Source organism: Arachis ipaensis, chromosome B10 (genome assembly GCF_059453495.1).
Source record: "Arachis ipaensis isolate K30076 ecotype BB chromosome B10, ASM5945349v1, whole genome shotgun sequence".
NCBI classification, from domain to species: domain Eukaryota; kingdom Viridiplantae; phylum Streptophyta; class Magnoliopsida; order Fabales; family Fabaceae; genus Arachis; species Arachis ipaensis.
The window spans coordinates 21,497,172-21,512,711 of NC_142435.1; the positions used below are offsets into that span (position 1 = coordinate 21,497,172).

Below are 15,540 nucleotides of genomic sequence, written 5' to 3' on the forward strand. Positions count from 1 at the left end.
CTGTTTAGAAATATTAGGGTGTGGTAATTAGCACCACTACCTTTCTATGCGGCAGAGTTTCTTCATTGTTTTTATGACTTTAAATACTGAAGCATGCCACTTAGCTTGATTGAAATGTCATAATTCCCATGAAAATGATGTCACGGTCCATTTTCAATTTTAATATCTAAACTAAAATAATAAACAAGAATGCTACAAAATCAACATAATTTATTTTTTTTCTCAGCACTTAACTATTAGTATACTGTTATAAGTTTTTTTATAGCATTTCTCAATTTAAAAGATTAAAGATTAATTTTTGTGAATCTAAATTTTATTTAAAAATTTATTGTTGATCACTAAATTACTACATATATTTACTTTAGAAGACAAATAAACTTATTACTAAATCAATCTAAATTAATTGTATATTTTTATAAGTTGATATTAAAAAAAATCCAAATAAACTATTAAAATGTGTGTATTAAGTAGTAGTATTAACTAAAATTATTGACAAATATAAATAAAAATGGCTGGCCTCTAACTTTTTCTCAATAATAAATAAATAAGTAAAGATGCAGTAAATCACTTACCAACAAAAAGAAAATATAGGACTAACTAAGCGGGGCTCTACATCATGAAAGTGGAAGCCTGAAACGTGCTCATTATATTGCACATATATCTATTTAGGAAAAGGAATTATAAATTATAATTCACAAACTTCACCAACCCCACAAACTTCACCAACCCCAAACCGGGTTCGCCATCCGGTTCAATCAAACATCATTTTCCTCTCACCAACCGCATTTTCTCAAATTTCATTTGCCTTTCCTCTTCTTTGTATATACCATCCCTCGTTCATCCTTTTCCACAGGACTCACAACACAATCATAGAGGGAGCACAGAAGAAGATCAAGAAGAAAGAAAGAAAAAAAACAAAAAAAACAAAAGAATTACATAGAAACAATGGCCAGCAACGGAGAGCAGAACCAAACTTCTGAAGCTGGAAGGCACCAAGAAGTTGGTCACAAGAGCCTTCTCCAGAGTGATGCTCTATACCAGGTAACCAAAATACTCGCCTTTCGGCACGCAATTCTTTTACACTTGTATAAATTAAATACATATTATATTCTTTTGGGTTCTTTGATTTCAAAATAAATTGTGTGTTATTATGATGAATGTACAGTACATTCTGGAAACCAGCGTGTACCCAAGAGAACATGAAGCCATGAAAGAATTGAGAGAATTGACAGCAAAGCACCCATGGTATGTATTATGATCCATTTTTATTTTGTTCTCCATAATTAGTATCTTTTGTTAGAATTCTGGGCAGGCAAATGAAATGATTACTGATTAGTTGATTGATCAAAATTCAAACAAAAACAGGAACATCATGACAACCTCTGCAGATGAAGGACAATTTTTGAACATGCTCCTTAAGCTCATCAATGCCAAGAATACCATGGAAATCGGTGTCTACACCGGTTACTCGCTTCTTGCCACTGCCCTTGCTCTTCCTAAAGATGGAAAGGTACCAAGACCAAGAATTTTTTTTTTTTTTTTTCTATGCAGGATAAGAATTTTTTGGATTTGGATTTGATATTTGTTAATTAAAGATACATACAATCAATTTAATTAAAGTGAATTCTATGGTGACTATAACTTGGTGCTTAACTTTGACCTAACTTGTTTGTTGTAGTAACTTTTGAATATTTAATAAGTATTTATTTTTATACTTTTAAAATTAAATATTAATTTTTAACTCTTTTTAGTAAGTTAGGCAAACACTTTTAGATACCATAGCAATTACCTTAAATTAATTCTTGAATGCATTAATTACATGAGAAAAATTAATAAAGCTTTAAATTCCATTCTCTTTCATAATCAATGTTTTAAGGAAACTTTTTGACAGAATCCAAATTGCTTTCACCTGTTCAAAATTTGTCATAACTCGTAGTAATGGGCGGTCATACTTTATACGCCTATAGTCAAATTGGGTATTTGGTACGGGTTTGGTTAACAAACCTTTAAAGAAGTAGAAACTAGAAAGGAAACAATTTATTGAAAAAAAACAATTTATTAAAAAAATAAGTTTCTTTAATTATATTTTTATTATAAACATAAAAAATTATTATTATTAGCAGTATCTTTAACAAGTGTCTAAGCCACTTGTTAGTTAATTATATTTAGTATTTAATAATAGTAAAATTTTTTGTATGTTTTTGAGATTGGATCAAAGTCATCAAATATGCTCAATTTTTGGTTGGTACTATAAAAACTATGCTCAGTTTTTTGTCTATTTTAATGAATTTAATTTTAATATACGGGATAATATAAATTTTTCCCAAACTTATCATATTTATTTTTGGTTATTTAGAAATAAAAAAATATTTATTAACATGTCAATATATCATTGGATATAAATGTTTGCCAGTAGATCAAAGTTAAATTTTTATTTTACAATGAATTAAATATATTAAAAATTTTAACAAATACTTTTAAGGTAATTTTTATGAAATACAATTTTTAATTATATTAATTGTAACAGATCTTGGCCATGGATATTAACAAGGAGAACTACGAATTGGGTCTGCCAGTAATTAAAAAAGCCGGTGTTGACCACAAAATTACCTTCAAAGAAGGACCAGCTCTCCCTGTTCTCGACGAATTGGTTAAAGATGTAAGTTTCTCTAGTCCCAAAAGGGGGAAAAAAAAAAAGATGCAAGTTTTTCCTTTGGTGGATTAATTGCTTAGGAAAATGTTTTCTTGACTCAACTCTATTATATGACCCAAATTTAGCCCCTTTCAGTGTGGAAATTATAACACACTCATAAAACCACTTAAAATAAATACTATTAACAATTACGATGAAAGACATATTTTTATTTCTAGCACATTTCTAATTAAAGGAGTGAATGTGTATGTAACGTGAAAATGTAGGAGAAGAACCATGGAAGCTACGACTTCATTTTCGTGGACGCAGACAAGGACAACTACCTGAACTACCATAAGAGGCTCATCGATTTGGTGAAGGTAGGTGGTGTGATCGGCTACGACAACACCCTATGGAATGGGTCTGTGGTCGCACCTGCCGATACACCCATGAGGAAGTACGTTAGGTACTACAGAGATTTTGTGTTGGAGCTTAACAAGGCCTTGGCTGTGGACCCCAGAATTGAGATCTGCATGCTCCCGGTTGGTGATGGAATCACTCTCTGCCGTCGGATCAGCTGATTCACCTACTCCAACCACCATTAACCACCGTTCATTTCTTCAACACATGAATTCCTTGTCTTGGGAGCTAAGAAATCCCAAACCGTTTTATAAACAATCAACCAAGCGATCCCATTCCCTTCTTTTTTTTCTAAAGATATTTTGTATTTGTAATTGTAATTTTCTTCTTACTATTGTTGATCTGAAAACGGTGGATGAGTAAAGAGTTTTATATACTTGTGCCTTTTCTTTCATTTCATTTGCTTCAATCTCATGGTATATCTTAATTTGGAGGTAATTAATCTTCCAATTATGATATAAATTGAGATCTTGTAATGCACTTTCAAAAAAAAGATGCCTTATTCTGAGATCAAATTAACTTGCCGAATTATCACATATAAGCTTGTGCAGATTGTTGAGAAGAGTTTGGTTTTTAGCACCTTTCCATCCTTTTGACTATGTTTCTTTAGTCAAAAATTCATTGTTCAACTAATAAAACTATACGATGCTGGAGTAAGAAAAGTGTGGGTTCTGAGTACATTGCCATTGGGGTGCTTTACCAGGAGGTAGAACTGCAGCAAGAGGACCTTTAAGATTGTGTTCTGATATTGTCATTGGAAAAGCTCAATTATTTAATGGTCAATTAGTATTGACTGTTAGTTCTTTGCAAGCCACACTTTCTGGTTCTACCTTTCAATTCATTGATTTCTATACTGCACTGCTCAAGATCATACAAAATCCTTTTAGTTCAGGTTAGTGTGGCTGTCATGTGCTATTTAATTTGGTGGCAATTGATAATCACCATATCATGTATGTTTTAAGATATTGGACAATTGGTGTTTTTTCCGCTATTTATTTCTGGGTAATAGGATGAAACAGCTTTCTTCTTCTAGTCATATATCCATTTTAAAACTTTCTTCTCTTCACAGACATTATTAAACGAGTTCATCCTTATGATAAGTTTCTTCTTCTCTAGTACTAGTAGTACTTCGCTGGCTTTCATGGAAGATTAGAATTGTTGGCATGTTATTCTCGCTATATTCTGATTTCAATATGCTATAAATTATACAAAAATACATGTTATCATCTTCGTTGCTAGTAGAAAGCATGATGATTGTTGAACAGAGATCTGGGGCAAAATTGGTGAATAGAAGATAGTAATTTTCAGTGTGTTGAATAATTCAAGTTTCATAAATAGATTTTATCTATCAAAGATATATCCTTGCATAAGAATTGTGAGTGCAGTCAAGGCATGTGCACTGCACAGTATTTTGCACAAGTAAATTTGTAATGTGTATAGGATGATATTAGGTGATTTCTAGGTTCTCTTTGACTCTTTGCATTGAGTGCGAATTCTCCTATGTCATTGTACATGGTTAGGAAAAGGTGAAAGATGTGGAAGAGAAACAAATATTATGCCCTCAAAGAAACTTAAAAAACAAGGATCAGAATATCAGTTTTAGGTGCATTGTGATCTAAACTTTTTCATTCTTTTACACTGCTTTTACTTCAAATCTAGGTTTTTCACCATGGAAGAACATCGCTTTGGTAGCATCTGCCCGAAAGCAGGAGTTGGCTGTCCCTGAGGATAGCAGTCTCCTGTATAAGACAGCAGACAAGAAATCTGCTATCGAAGGGAGCCGCAAACTGCAGAGGTGTTCAACTTTATAGGACGGCATGAGTTCTTCTATGAGGAAGCGCCGGATAGCATGCGAAGTTTCTGCAGCGCGTTGGCGCTTCTGACAAATTCACTGGGAAATTACCTGAGTTCTTTTGTTGTCACAATTGTTGCTCGACTAACAAGAAAGGACGGAAGTCATGGATGGCTACCAGATAATTTGAACGACCCTCAACTTCGGTGTGGAGCATCATCGCTCCTTTTCTACACCAACATTCCCCCGGGCCTCACCTACCACTCTGTCTCTTCATTACTACTCCTAACACCATCACCATGCATATTCACTTTCTTTCTCACCATTTTTTAAATTCTTAACTTTCCCGGCAAAACAACAACATATCTGAATTGAAGCAATGAGTGAAGTTGCCGACAGAAACAAGTTTGTAAATGGCTTTTTGGTTGGGTTTTATATCTAACAAGTGGGGAATTTATGTGTGGCATTTGGATTTGGGTATGATGTGATTTTTGAATGCGGGAGAGCCAATCCTAGCCGTTGGTGGGATCAAGGTCAAGAGATCTTAGGCCATTTCCGTGATGGGGACATGTGATGTTCAGATTTGTTAATAGGATCTAACAACTTGCAGTCAAGTTATTATAACGAATGAAAATGATTAACTTCTAGACCAAAGAGAAATATTCTTAGGTCCTAAAAAATACCTTCTATTTTATCAAATGAATTTATGTTGGAGGAGTATATTACTAGACAAGAATCAATTAGTGATACTTCTACCATTTAGTAACGACAAAGCGGTGTGTCAGCAATAATAATCTGTTGAGAGAGGTGCTTTGTTTGAAGATGGATGACTGCTAAATTAGGGTTCAAAAATGATATGATAAGCTACCATTGAGATAATCCGCAAAAACATGAAGGAAACTCTTAAGTTGCGTATTGAACCCTACTAGTTAAACTAAAATCTCTCCATAAGTACGATTTAAAATGATACGATACAATATTACCTGACACAAGTGGTCAAAATATTGAGCCAAGATCCAGTCAAAAAAATATCTTTTCTTGAGCCAAGATCTATTTGTCGACAGCATCATTTTTTTTTCTATTTTAGGAACTTATCCATTTTTGGAGGCAATGTACCAAAGTCCAAGACAGGGCCACAGGGTAGCAACTAGCAAGGGCCCCCTGTTAGCAAAGCCTAAAAGAACTTCGAAAAAAAAAAACGCATAAACACATGCTTTTATGTGATTTTACCTGCCAAATCAAGCATATTCAAAAAAATTCGTTACACATTAATATCCTCTCTGAAATTTCTGACAGCAAAATTGAATTCTCTTCGTCCTATTTCATCTCCACTTAACAACAACCTATGAGTATATTTGATCAACCCAGCAAAGTGGCATCCAAATCCCAACACTACAATCAAGCTATGTAGCTCTATAATCAAGGAAAAGACGTAGCTTTTGTATAAGCATCTCACGGGTACCAAAAGCTGGTTTCCCATTGGTGATCCAGTCCTTCTCAAGGAGGCTTGCTTTAGCACCAGCTAACATCTCATCATGGAATGCTGATACTATTTCGTATATTGAAGTCCTTAGAACATCAGCAATAACATAAGCTTTTGAGTTTACTGGGCCACTTCTTCTTTTACCAGATGAAACATCCACCCTTCCACCGTTCATTGTTGCCCATCTGATACCGGCAGGTCCCAATAGCTGGTGCGGGGACTGCAGGTTTGTTTTCTTTCCCATGAAATTTTCAACAGCTAGAAGACAGGATATCAACGTTGAAATTACGGCAGCATTACTCCCAGAGAGCTGAGCAACCCCAAACTTATCTTCTTTGCGTGAACAGGCAGTCAGTGAGGCAACAGACCTTGAACACCACGTGTAAAGCTGCATATAAGTAACACAAGGTCTTAATATGTCACGTGCAAATTCACAATGCTGAGTTAAGTGAACTTTGTTACCAGTGGCCATGATTAGTGATTACTAGGAATGGCAACTGATGACAATGGTCATTTGTGCACATTTACACACCCAAAACCAAAAACATGAAATGGTTGTGCACTCATGCTATCCACCTTTAACCACTTGCAATATCCTTATCAATTTTGGCAGAATGGCAGGTAGGTCGCTAGTAATGATCAGACTTTTGTGGAGTCAAGTCACAAATCCTCGAAATCCTATTTCTATGCAATTCTAAAGTGGCAGATGTCTCTTTACACCTCTTTCCAAAACTGTGTATGTTGGCTCCACAACTTTTAAATAAGTTTCAACTTTCAACCATACTAGATAAAAACTGAAGATAAAGTAAAGAGGGCCAACAAACACTGTAACATTGTGAATGCGCCAGGCATATAGAATCCAAGATTCCTGACTTTTAAGGTTTTTGTTACTTAAGTTTAAAAATTCAGTGAAATCACAAGAACTGCCAAAACTTTCTAGTTAAACAAAGAACAAAGTTAAATGAACTAGCAAATCTTTCTAGTTGTACCAAAAAGACAAAGTTAGTTAGCTACAAGTAAACAATATAAATATAGTTAGATATGCCCATACCTGGAGAAGCTGCAATTGTTCTAAGCACTTTGAATCAAGTCGTGGATCAGTTGGAGATGATAACTGATTCGATAGCTGTGCAGGTTTGTCAACAGAATTTCCCATGCCTTCACTTAATATTGTGGCAAGTTGCTCCAGTGGCTTCAAGCACACAGCGATTACTCTTTTGTAAGTCTCACCAGTTTCTTCAAAAAATGCTGCACGCCTCCAAGTGTCAACATTTTTCTCGCATACCATACAGAGATCAAAATACGCAAGATAGCGTAGAAGAGATGTTGGATCACTCTCCTCCAAAGCTAAAAGGAGATGTTCAGTTGGATTTGTTTCTGCTGCTGCTGAACCTTTTGGAGGTGCAAATATGGATCTCTTTGTATGTAAAACCTACATACCAATCAACAGAAACTTCAATCAGTAAGCAATAACGTCTTCCTCAATAAAAAAGACCCAGATTTCTATAACTAGTCACTAGTTCAAGGATACATATATACAGAGCTAATTACAAGTTTTTTAGAGGACAGAGTAATGCATGGCTGCTTTCAGAGTTATTTCTTTATTAATATATCACATATATTTAGTCATGAGTCACTGTGCATCTTATAATTTTCTGCAATTCCTGCATTACACAGTGAGAAGACACGACTTACATGAATGTGTGCAACTGTTTGAGTCAATAAAACATCTCAGATATAATGCTAAAATATGCTGCGTAGATCAGAACCCAATTCTAATATAGAAGAGAGATCCTAAATATCATATCTGAGTTGAGACAAATGTGCAAATACAATAATATTGGGTTCATTAACGAAACGAAGTTACACATCTAAATGACTAAAACCAAATGAATTACTAATATTTATAAGTAACTTGAAACAGTTAACATATACATAAGAAGCATGTTGCAGAAACCAACCCGGTGCAAGTGATGAGTCAATTCCCAACAGAAGAAGATAGCAAAAGTGGCAATAGAAAAGACGATCTGCTCAGTGAAGTATCTCTGTAGTGAAATGCTGTACTTAAATGGATGTGGGAGAAGCTCTAATAAAATAGCTGAGAAGACGGAAGCCACAATGGAAAGCTTGAGAGCGCGCCTACCAGCCGAAGGAACTCCCATTTTGAAGCTGAAGTAAGGTGGCCGCTGCACAATCAAAAGCAGTTATAGACAGAAACGCATTAAGAAGCTTTAAGTGAGGGAGATAGAGATAGAGAAAGTGACCTGAATGATGGGAAACTCCAAAACCCATCGATGCTTCAAAACGTAATGCAAACCAAAAAGTAAACCAACGAAGAAACCCCTCAACCCTACCCTTCCAATCACCCAAAAGCCCTCACCAATGGCTCGAAGCCCGCATAGGGACACTGCCGCCACCAGACCAGAAGCTGCAGAGGCGGCCGCGAAGAGCACGAATGATAAGGAAACCTTGGCACGGGCGCGAAAGTGGGCGGAGTCGGGTGTGGCGGAGTCGGAGGGGATGAAGAGGAAGCGGAGGAGACGGGCGGCGAGTTGAAGAGGAGAGGCGGGGCGGCGGGGGTGGGGGGAGGCGATGAGGGAGAGAGTGGAAGAGAAAAGGAGGAGGGAGAAGTGGAAGGTGAGGAAGGAGAGGGAGGAAGTGAAGAGTGGCCAGAAAGAAGAAGAGAGGATGGGTTTGAATAGGAGGAAGATGAGGGTTGAGGGTATGGATTGCCAGATCAAGAAGCTCATGAAACGATTCTTCAGTAACACCTCCGGAGACGACATTGACATTGACATTGACATCTTCTACTGCTCTGCTCAAATGATTTTCAAATTAGCTTTGTATCCAACCGCCCCTTACCCCTACCGCTCCTCTTTCTTCTTTTTTCTACTACTCTAGTAAGTAGGATATGAGAATTGGACCGGTCATCAAACTGTTCTAATCACTGGTTCACTGGTTCATTGGTTCAACCGAAAAACTATTTTAGAATAAAATAATAAATAAATTATAAATAAACATCCTAAAATATAATTATAATCTAATATAAATCATAAAATATCTTCCAAATTTAAAACACTACATAAAATATCATCAACCAAATCCATATGATCTTGTCAAAATACAAACTCAAAACTTTGAATGGTTTTGAATAATTATTATTCCTACTACGGTCAAACACAATATTTTCATAAAATCCTTAAGATCGAAAAACCATGACGCTACTACTCTTTTGGTTGGTATTAGAAAACAAAACTTTAATCCTCTCAATACAGTAATTCCACATCAGATTCAAAGCAAGTAAAACCAAGAAATTCTGAACGTATATTCCAAGAAATGATGAATAAACCAAACGCGAGAGCGGTTTTCACATAAACTAAAAGTTAGTTGACAGAGTTACATAATATAAAGCTATCAAAATTATTATAACTAACTACATACATCAACAAAGTAGTAAGAACTTTAACCCTTTAGCCCTCAAAACAATCAATTAAATATAATTTACAGTTCAATGAAGCCCTGTTTGCATTACAATTATTTACAAATGTTGAGTAATAATAACATGAAAAGGTAGCTACTAGCTAGTGAAGTCGAACAGAGAAGGCATGGTAGTAGTATCACTGTAAATGTTTTAGTACATCCAGTGGCCACAAAATCTTACTGGAATATGATGAGCAATTATATAATTTAACAGCATGAGAAGTGGATGGCCACAAAAAACTTAATTTCAACTTCAAATAGTAGAACTCCCCAAAAGAGTTGTTACTGACAAATTTGGTACCAATTTTATGTACCGATTCATCGCCAAACCCCAATTTTTTCTCCCTCCCAATTCAATCCCTTTCCAACTCTCACATATCCACAAACCAAAGGTTCCAAAAGTTTCATCTTTTTCATCCAATCCTTCAATGCCCTAAGCTCTAAGCCCTAACCCCAATTTTCCCTTTTCTTTTGTTGCAGAAATTCAGTGGGTTTCGTCTGTTCTCAATGGCTTCGGAGCCGAAGGAGTTACCAGCTAACAACCCTGGTCTTACTGCGACCCCTGACCCAGCTACTAACTAAGGGTTACTTCATGCAGCAAACTGTGAGTATTTTTTTCTAAGTTTCTAAATTTCAGTTTTCTAAATCGTTTATTGTTTTAATCAGGTGTTTGGATTTTGTTTTATGTGGTGTTCCAATTACAGATATTTAGAAACAAAGATCCCATATATAAAATGGATTTGAATGGCTAGAACTAGAAGAAGTGAAAGCAGTGCCACTAACCTTCGACGGAGACACGGACGGCGACCGGCGACACGGCGTTGAGGTGCTCCAAGCCTCGAACAGAGAAGCCAGGGATGACGGGACAGGGAGAAGGAGGACGCCGAGCTACAAGAGAGGGCCTGGGCTCGGGACAGCGGGAAGGAGGAAGCCGCGGAGAAGCCGACAGAACGGACGGCGGCGACACTGCGGCAGAACCGTTGCAGGGAGAACCTAGGGTTTAGGTTTGGTGATTTTGAACTTTGCTTGAGGTTTCAGAGGGATAGTGATTCACGAATGGGGGGTGTGTTTGGGGGGGGGGGGGGGAGGGGTGGGTGGGTGAGTGAGTGAGGAAGAAGTGCTGAACGTTGGTGATTTTTTTAAAAAAAAAAAATCAAAACCGCGCCGTTTATCAAGAACTGGTCGGTTACCGGTCCGGTCCAACCAGTCGGTTACCAGTTTGGTCCGACTGGCCATTTTTCGACCGGTTCAGCAATTTTAAACAGTTCAAAATGGATGGTTATTAGCAGTGGACTGGACCGTTTTCATGCCGATTTATTGTTGGACCGATTCGACCGGATAATCCGGTCCAATTTTCAATACCATGCTGAAACCACATCCATGACTCAAATATTCAAATCTTTCATAGTTGCAACAATTTTGGAGACCAAAAAATAGTTATAAAACAAAGATTGTGACAACAACAGTCTTATATAATTCGCATTAATATTTCAGAAGTGATTTTTCTTACCCTCTATAGACTAATCTCATATTCATGACATTTCGAACATTTGACCATTGAATTCCCACACGTTTTCAGTGTTTATAGTCTATGTTAAAATCGTCAGGAGAAGACTTTTCATAAACTCCAACTTGAGAACTTGTCAACCATGGTCTATAAATGCTTCATGGTTAACATATTATATATAGCTCCAGTGAGAGTTGGGGGTGTGGTGACTTGTATCCACGATAAGTCGATAGTTGCCTTCTTGCCACAACGTCTCATAGGAAAAAAAATATTGTTGTAAAAACTACCTAATGAAAGAGTAATTAATACAAAAAATGAGATCATTTTTTAGTATATATAGTTTTTTATAATAATGAAATAAAAATAGAAGGAATAAAATTTTGTATTTTGATATTAGAAATAGAATTTGATATTTATCCTAATAAAATTAAATAATTGATTAGTTATAATTAATATATTTAAATAAATAAAAAATCAAATAAAAATATTTTTAAGAATTAATCAAATCAATTCGTTGATACAAATAATTAGTATAATTGATTTGATTTAATTTATTAAATTCAAAAAAGTAAATTAAGAAATAATTGATTGAATTTAATGAATTAAAAAGACAAATAGAGAAACACCTTTTTAGGAGACAATGATTTTCTTAAATAAATTAATCTGTGTTTATTATATTCAATTAGAATAAATAACAAATTATCTATTTAATATGCACATTATAAAATAATAAATCAAAATAATTGATATAATCAAATAAATTATAATAAATTATTTGATATTTAAATATTTAATTAAATTAATTAGTTGATATAATTAATTTACTTTAATGAATTGTATTTAATGAGTTAAAAGAAATAAATTGAAAAACACTTTTAACAATTAATTGTTTGATATAAATTATAATAAATTGTGTGATATTTAAATATCTAATCAAATCAATTAGTTGCTATAATTAATTCACCATAATGAACAAGGTTGCGAGAACCGGACCGATCAATGAACCGGTGAGGTGACTGGTTCACTGGTTCACAGGTTCAACCGGGGTTCAACTGGTTTAATTAAATATTAAATAAAATTATTAAAAATTTAGTATATAAACACATTAAACACAACACGAGTTCCATAATGCATTGAAGAGGAAATTATCCAATAGCTATTAAATGTACAATGATGATGCCTATACCAAATGAATTATGTAAATGGAACACAAACTTAAAAAACAATCTATAACCTCTAAAGCTCTTAGTGGCTTCAGTTCCCTGTGAACTTTTTCATCTGCATTACTCATTGACTCCCCTGCCCTGTTGCATTCTTCATTGCTCTTGACCTGCTCCTCTGCTGTGTTGCAAAGTTTATCAAGAGCCATTCCATTCCCATCTTCACATTCACCATTCTCTCTACAATCTTCAGGTGGAGATGCATGAGGACATCCTCCTGGCAGGTTCAGAAGCATCACTTTCAGATACTTTCACCACCAACATTCAATATAGCAGAATTTAATAGAGAACAATTGAACTTATATAGCGAAATTCAGTATAGAAAAATTCAAAAACTAGAGTCCCAAAATTGAACTTTTATCAAATTTATATTCGGTAAAATTCAGAATTACAAAATGATTAATCTATATAATTAACAAAATAAAAAATTTGAAAAGCAAAAGAACTCAAAACAAGAACTCTGCATTTGAAGTTATGAACTCAAATCTGCCCTAAATTCCTCACTGAACAAAAAATTAATAAAAAAAAACAAAAACCAGAAAAAATTTCAACATAAACAATGTAGTGAAGCAATGCATTATAACACCATCAACTGAGAATCAAACAAATCAGCAACAAACAAGTGAAGCAACTCAGAAATCAAAATAAATAAAATTAACAAACACAACAAAGGAAACAAATAAAAAACTAAAGTGAAAAAGGGAAGAAATTAGTTTAAATAAACAAGACCATGAAGATGTTGAGGGACGATGAAAATTGAAGAACTCACGGGCGACGGCGAACAGCCCACGGTGGCACAGGTACGTTCACACTTCAGACAGAAAGGTGCTCGACACAGACAGAGGAGAGATGTCTTGGAGACAGAGGCATTTTTTATGACGAGAAAGAGGCAGCCGACGACGGGGACGACAGAGAAGACTGGTGGCGTCTGAGACTAAGAGCGAGATAGATTGGGGGGATTTTGCCATTTTGGTGAGACTGAGAGTGAGAGAGAAGAGAGAAGAGAGAAGCAGAGAAGCTCGAGAAGCCATGCACATCAACCACAGCTCCACCGCCTCCTTCCTCCGCCGCTGCCATGCTCCGACAAGCCTCATTCTTCCGCTGCTCTCCAAAGAATCAAAAATTAGGGATTTTGATTTTGGTACGTTGGTGACACTAAGAGTGAGAGAAGGGAAAGGGGATTGGGGGGCATTTGGGCTACGCGTTTTGTTTTTTTTTTTTTTTAATTAAACCAAAATGACACCGTTTGGTGTTGAAGGGAGAGAACCGGACTTCAAAAAAAATCGGCCGGTTCGTTCAGTTCACCGGTTAACTACCGGTTCGGTTAGTTTTTTCACCGGTTTTTTGCAGGCCGGTTTTAGGCGTTGATCGAACCGACTAACTGACCGGTTCCCGTTAATCCAGTCGAACCGGCCGGTCCGGTCCGATTTTCAGAACGTTGGTAATGAATTATGTTTAATGAATTAAAAGAAATAAATCGGGAAATACTCTCAGAAGCATACCACGTCAGCTCCATCATTAATTATAGAAACCCGATTTTTATATAATAGAATAAATGAGTCGATTAGATTGGTGTCGAGCACAGTAACTTACGGGAGTTTACTGCAGGGTAGACTGTCCTGTGGGGAGACGACAAGTGACAATATAATGGATGTTGCTTTGACTAATGGTTAGTGCTAACGAGTCGATTAGATTGGTGTCGAGCACAGTAACTTACAGGAGTTTATCGCAGGATAAACTTGTAACTATGTCGCCCAAAAAATGTCGTCCGCATCTGGGCTTTACAGGTAAGTGAACAAACTTCAACAAATTGTTTTGGTTTTTATTTTTTCTAATACTGGTCCAATATAAGTAGTTATGGATTTGTGAAACAAAATATTTTGTCCATTTACTAAAGTCAGCTATCTATCATGTCAAAAAAAGAGGGAAAAAAATTAAGTTATTTGTTCAAACTTTAGAGAAAACTTTATAATTTAGTTCTAGAAAGCTCATCCTAAAAATGCAAAAAGGAGCGAAGTGATGTGGTTGGAAACGTCGATTATCGTTTATTATTACATGAGAAATATTGGCAAGATATTTGTGTTATGTGTGTCAAAATGTGAAGAAATTAAATATTAAACAACAATTGTTTATTAGATATATAAGATGCTATTAGGGAAAGTTTTTTATTCTACAAATAATCTCAATGTACGAAGGATTATCGTAGTAGAAAAAACTCTATTCACTGGCTAAATCGTAAACCTTGGTCATTAATTGACTATAAAATTGTGAAAGAGAAAACATTGTTTGTATACTAAATATCATACTGAATTTTCCGATTCCAAATATGACTTTGTCACTCCTGTCGTGCTAGGATGATCACCAGCAGAGCATACACCAGCCCCTTTGGCAGTGTCAGTTTTTCTTGCCTCTGCTTCCGGCATGTCCGGTCCACTTGAGTCCTCTTCATCCCCTAAATTCGTTGTTCCACAAAAAATCAGAACTTGCTTTGGTGTTGCTTTCCATTCCAAAACAAAATATACCTAACATAACCAGACCACGAGTATATCAAACAACACAGTTTAGTAGCACCTCAGCCAAAATAAGTAGCTTCGATTTTATTCATGTTTTAAATCCATGGTAGATTACACAATTTGTCCACTTTGCCCAAATTTGATCTTCAACCTCATTATAGGTCGTATGGACACGGAAATTAATAACCCTAACTACTATTCACATGTGTACCACAATAATGAAATAAAATGAATGATGTTACATAATTCTGACAGTTACCTTGTATTCGACCACTGTCAGATCCCCCGTGGATACTCACTACTCCACTTATGAAGTTAGCCCTTGCATGGTACAAGCGACTGCCTCTTCTCCAGACTTTCCAGGTCTGCCGCCACGGCTCGCCGTTAATCAAAACCTCATACTATACCCCGACAATAATGCCACCCATAGACCTTTTCTCCTTCTTCGTCGCTAGCAATTACAATTAGCACAACATAAACATTTATTGTACCA

General features: G+C 35.7%; 2 protein-coding genes across 2 annotated transcripts; one reads left to right on the forward strand and one right to left on the reverse strand.

Moving 5' to 3' along the window:
• Positions 1–804: 804 nt before the first annotated feature.
• On the forward strand, positions 805–3,587 carry LOC107623043 (caffeoyl-CoA O-methyltransferase). Its single transcript, XM_088506801.1, has 5 exons — positions 805–1,041; positions 1,166–1,245; positions 1,366–1,510; positions 2,528–2,659; positions 2,920–3,587. The coding sequence occupies exons 1-5, from the start codon at positions 946–948 to the stop codon at positions 3,211–3,213; spliced, it is 747 nt and encodes a 248-aa protein (XP_088362927.1). The 5' UTR covers positions 805–945; the 3' UTR covers positions 3,214–3,587.
• A 2,448-nt stretch (positions 3,588–6,035) lies between these two features.
• On the reverse strand, positions 6,036–10,929 carry LOC107620312 (uncharacterized). Its single transcript, XM_088506806.1, has 5 exons — positions 10,591–10,929; positions 8,592–9,282; positions 8,289–8,513; positions 7,379–7,759; positions 6,036–6,715 (listed from the first exon to the last, which is right to left on the reverse strand). Exons 2-5 carry the CDS (start codon positions 9,129–9,131, stop codon positions 6,248–6,250), a joined length of 1,614 nt encoding a protein of 537 aa, XP_088362932.1. The 5' UTR covers positions 9,132–9,282; positions 10,591–10,929; the 3' UTR covers positions 6,036–6,247.
• Positions 10,930–15,540: the final 4,611 nt, after the last annotated feature.

Coding starts and splice junctions, on each gene's coding strand:
- LOC107623043 (XM_088506801.1), top strand. CDS start 946: ATGGCCAGCAACGGAGAGCAGAACCAAACTTCTGAAGCTGGAAGGCAC. Junction 1,042..1,165: donor AGAGTGATGCTCTATACCAG/GTAACCAAAATA, acceptor ATGAATGTACAG/TACATTCTGGAAACCAGCGT. Junction 1,246..1,365: donor TTGACAGCAAAGCACCCATG/GTATGTATTATG, acceptor AAACAAAAACAG/GAACATCATGACAACCTCTG.
- LOC107620312 (XM_088506806.1), bottom strand. CDS start 9,131: ATGTCAATGTCAATGTCAATGTCGTCTCCGGAGGTGTTACTGAAGAAT. Junction 7,760..8,288: donor TGACTCATCACTTGCACCGG/GTTGGTTTCTGC, acceptor ATTGGTATGTAG/GTTTTACATACAAAGAGATC. Junction 6,716..7,378: donor AACAATTGCAGCTTCTCCAG/GTATGGGCATAT, acceptor ACTTATATGCAG/CTTTACACGTGGTGTTCAAG.